At 32.6% G+C, this 4,551-nt stretch overlaps 1 protein-coding gene across 1 annotated transcript; it reads right to left on the reverse strand.

The window, feature by feature from the left end:
• Positions 1-3,045: 3,045 nt before the first annotated feature.
• On the reverse strand, positions 3,046-4,293 carry LOC149556530 (uncharacterized). Its single transcript, XM_089829867.1, has 3 exons — positions 4,221-4,293; positions 3,458-3,525; positions 3,046-3,309 (listed from the first exon to the last, which is right to left on the reverse strand). Exons 1-3 carry the CDS (start codon positions 4,291-4,293, stop codon positions 3,046-3,048), a joined length of 405 nt encoding a protein of 134 aa, XP_089685993.1.
• Positions 4,294-4,551: the final 258 nt, after the last annotated feature.

Raw genomic sequence — 4,551 nt, forward strand, 5'->3', positions numbered from 1 at the left:
CCTCATCAGTGCCCTCAGGATGATGAGAAAATTGATCATGTGAAGTCATATCTGTACAATGATGGAGCTAATTTATATAAAATTTATAAATTATATATAATACACACATATAACATGTACACATGTATCTCTATGTCTAGTACACAATTTTTTATTTAAATTAAAAGATATATGTAATCATGTACATCACATGTCTAGATAATCTGTAACATACATATCAATAAAATTTATATGATCATATGTATGAGAGTTAGAGTTAGTGTTAGAGTTAAAGGGAACTTGAGTTTTCAGAACTTTAGTAATTAAAGATTAGTACCTAGGTTTGACTTAAAGGGTTCACTTGAGTTAGATTAGGGTAATGATTACAGTTTCATTTAGATTAAAAGGTTTGATTAGGGTTTGATTTCTAGGATTAAACAATTATATTAGGGTTCAATGAGTTAGATTAGGGTTTGATTAGGAATTTATTTGGATTAAAAAGGGTCTAAGTTTTTAGTTTTGAATTACATTAGAGTTTGAGTTTTTAGTTTCCTGAAATCTTACGTTAGAGTTTGAGTTCTGATTAAAGGGTTTCATTTCTAGATCTAAGTATTTGAGTTTTCAATTAGGATTGTTTAACATTAGGTCTAGTTTGAGAATTTAATAAAAATTAGGATTCGAGTTTTCAGTTAGGATCAGATAAAGTGTTTGATTATGGCTCAAAGGTTTAGATTAAAGGGTTTTCTGGAAGTTGAAGATTACCTCATGATTCTAGGGTTTGATAAATAGAGATATCTAAGGGTTTGGTTAGGGTTTGATTTATAGGAAACTTACGTGGTTAGCTTAGGGTTTGTGTTAGATTAGGGTTTGACTAGGATTTCATTCTAGGGTTTCAGTTAGGGTAACTTGATTTAGATTAGGGTTTGAGTTCTAGATTAAAGGGTTTGGTTGGGGCTATAGTTGTACATTAAACTTACTTGGTTCAAGTTAGGGTTTGATGTAAAGGGGACTTTCAATTTATATTAAAGAGTTTGAGTTAAATATAAGGGTTTGGTTAGCATTTGATTTAAAAAGAAATTAGGATATGAGTAAATATTAGGGTTTGAGTTTTTAGTTAGGAAATTATATCTATGGGTTTGATTACATGGTTTGATTTCTAGATTAGGGTTTGAGTTAAAGATTAGGGTACATACATGTGATTAGGGTTTGGCTAGGGTTTGACTTATAGGGTTATTGTTAGATTCTAGGGTTTGTGTTAGATTAGGGTTTGATTCTAGAATTTCATTTAGAAAGGGTTCGAATTAGATTAGTGTTTGAGTTTTCATTTAGGATTAGATTATTTAAGGGTTTTAGTTTTCAGTTATGATTAGATTGTACAACCTTTGAGTTAAGGTTTGGTTAAGGTTCAATTTCTAGGGTTACCTTCTAGATTAGGGTTTGAGTTACATTCCAAGGTTTGATTTTAGATATATAGGGAACCTTAATTTAAAGATTAAAGGGTTTTAGTTAGATTAGGTTTTGGTTACAGTTTGATTTCTACACATACAATCTTAGATTAGGGTTCATGATTAGGGTTTGATTTAGATTAGGTTTTGAGTTAAATATCTAAGTGATTAAATTTAGTTAGGATTAGATTAGGGTTACGGTCTACCTAGGGTTACATTAGCTCATTTCAGTTACAAAACTCTAGGGTTAGATTAGGGTTGAAGAGTTTTCAAGTTAGGATTAGAGTTTGAGTCAGGGTAGTAAATTAGGTTTAGAGTTTGAGTTAGGGTTAGGGTTATGGTTAGTGTTATTTTTTAGGGTTATAGTTAGTGTTAGGGTTATGTAGATCTAGCTCCTTCTAATATTTTTTTAATTTTCTACACTAATTTGTTTTTTTTTTTTTTTTTTTTTTCTAATGTTTTTCTAATATTTCAAGTTTAATGTTTTTTCTAATATTTTGTAAATTTTTTTTCAAATATTTTATAATGTTTTTCTAATATAATTTTTTTTTTCTAATATCTTCTAATGTTATATACTAATTGATTTTCTTTAAAGTTAAATACTAATATTTCCTAATGTTATAATACTAATTTATTTTTCTAATATTGTAGATTAACATTTTTTTAATATTTCACTTAGTAATGTTTTCCTAATAATTCTATAGTATTTTAAAAAAAAATATTTTTATAATGTTTTTCTAATATTTTCTAATATTAAAGACTAATATTAAAAAAAATATTTTCTATTTTTTTGTCTAATATTTTCTCATATTTTTCTAATATTTTTCAAACTAATATTTTTAAATATATTTTCTAATTTTTTTATAATATTTAAAAATGTAATTTTTTCTAATATTTTTCTAAATTTATTTTTTCTAATGTTTTTATAATAAAACTAATATTTTTCTAAAAATATTGTTTCTAATTAAACTAATGCTTTTCTAATAAAATTAATATTTTTCTAAATTCTATTTTATAATATTTTCTAATTTTCAAGACTAGCATTTTAAAAAATACTTTCTAATGTTCTTTCTAATATTTTTCTAATATTTTCTCATAGTTTTCTAATATTTTCCAAACTAATATTTTTAAATATATTTTCTAATGTTTTTCTAATATTTAAATGTAATGATTTTTCTTTAAATGTTTTTCTAATAAAAACTAATTTTTTTTTTTTTGACAAAGGGGGTAAAAACTTTATTGAAAATCAGAAAGCAATAATACAAAGAGATCAAGGACCTAAGGTCCCGAGTGAATAGAAAAGAATAGACCCAAACAGAGGTAAGACAAACAAAACCATCATCTATAACCATTCTCCACCCTATCCTCATCAAGAATGCTCCTTAAGTCTAAACAGAGCTCTTGAGGAATCAACTCCCATTCCTCAATACTCCATCCCTCAGCATGCTCGGAAGGCCATTTCGCCAAGCAATCAGCCGCCCTATTCCACTCCCTTGGAATATGTGCAAAAATCACCATGTCCATCAAAGAACTAATATGAAAAATTTGTTGCACAATCCTGGCCAATTGCCAATTAACATTGATTAGTCACTTTCTATTCATTAAGCAAGTTGATCAAAACCTAGGAGTCAGACTCACAAACTAATTTTCTCCATCCTAAAGCAAGAGCTTTCTCAAGAGCAGCAAGAATAGCCAAACCCTCCACCAATTTAATGGTCTGAATCCCATCATAAATTGAAAATATAAAGATCACTGATCCCATGGCATCTCTACCAATCCTGCCAATACCAGCTAGACCTAGATTACCCATTGAAGAACCATCAGTATTGATCTTCAAGATCCCCTGAGGGGGCAACTGCCACCTACCAACCTTGTCAATTTTTTGCTTCTCACAATGCCATCTCTTAGCCCTAGTTAACACCAAAGAAGATCCCAAAGACCCCAATCTCTCTACCAACTTTGTATCTCATTTCCCTAAAGGAAAGTCCACTACGCACTTAGCCTCCACTGTCTTATGAATCATGCCCACTAACCTCTGCCAATTTTTTTGTACCAGCCTCTGCTCTCCACGAAAGATCCTTTGATTGCACTCCAGCCAAATCTGCCATAATAAGAAGATAGGCCCCACAAACCATACCTCCTGCAAAAAAGGAGCCATAGAAGGGGGGCGACCCATCCTCTACCAAAACTCAGTCAAGGAGGAAGCATGGACACAAGGAACTGCCCAAACTCCCCACCAAAAATGCCAAAGTTGCAAGGCAAAGGAGCAATGAAAAAACAAATGAGAAGAGTCCTCCTCATTAGCCCCACACATGACACAAATAGAAGGGCCGTAGAACCCTCTCTTCCAAATATTATCCCAAGTCAAACACTTATTCCAAGCCACCATCTAGATAAAATAGTTGCATTTTGGACAAGATAGCTTGTTCCAGACCTTCTTCCACCACTGCACTTCAGGCACATCCATCTTATGAGACACCAATCTACTATATCCAGAGGCAACTGTGTAGATCCCCTTAGAATCGGGAGACCAAGCAAGAACATCAGCCTCCTAGAGAGAACAACATCTTCTACTAGAGAGGATATTTTGTAGCATCGCACACTCCTCATGTAAATCAGCAACTTTCCATTCATTTGGGGACTTCCATTTAGCCATTTCCATCCACCCACAAGGAAAAAAAGACTTAAAATCACTCACCTAAGACCACCTAGCCTCCTCCCCATTGTTGCAAATCCAAAATAATCCATCCTTAATAAGCTTGGCCCCTTTCTTTAAAGTATCCCAAATCACAGAACCTGTCCCTCCAAGTGGGTACTTGGAAATATCAAGAGGAGGAATCCTTGAAAGACACTTCTGAGAAAGAACCATTGCCTAGCTCTTATCCTGCTCATTACACCACCGCCAGTAAAGTTTAACAGCCAATGCCTCTCCTGTCAAAGCTGACTGCCTCAAACCAAGTCCCCCATAATGTTTTAGACTGCACACCACTTCCCATCTAACCAAACTCCATTTGGAGGCCTCCAAGCAGCCCACCCATAAAAATTGGTGCATCACCGAATCTAGGTCCTTAAGAAAGCCCATAGGAGCAACCTGGAGCATGCATCTATAAATGGGCAAAGCCTGCAC

Source organism: Cupressus sempervirens, chromosome 5, assembly GCF_028749045.1.
Source record: "Cupressus sempervirens isolate cs-2001-9-10 chromosome 5, ASM2874904v1, whole genome shotgun sequence".
Classification (NCBI taxonomy): Eukaryota; Viridiplantae; Streptophyta; class Pinopsida; order Cupressales; family Cupressaceae; genus Cupressus; species Cupressus sempervirens.

Excerpts from the sequence above, each read along its gene's own strand:
- LOC149556530 (XM_089829867.1), bottom strand. The coding sequence starts at position 4,293 with ATGGTTCTTTCTCAGAAGTGTCTTTCAAGGATTCCTCCTCTTGATATT. Across the intron at positions 3,526-4,220 it reads GTACCCACTTGGAGGGACAG|ATTTGGCTGGAGTGCAATCA; the intron begins GTTCTGTGATTT and ends TTATTATGGCAG. Across the intron at positions 3,310-3,457 it reads GTACAAAAAAATTGGCAGAG|CAAAAAATTGACAAGGTTGG; the intron begins GTTAGTGGGCAT and ends CATTGTGAGAAG.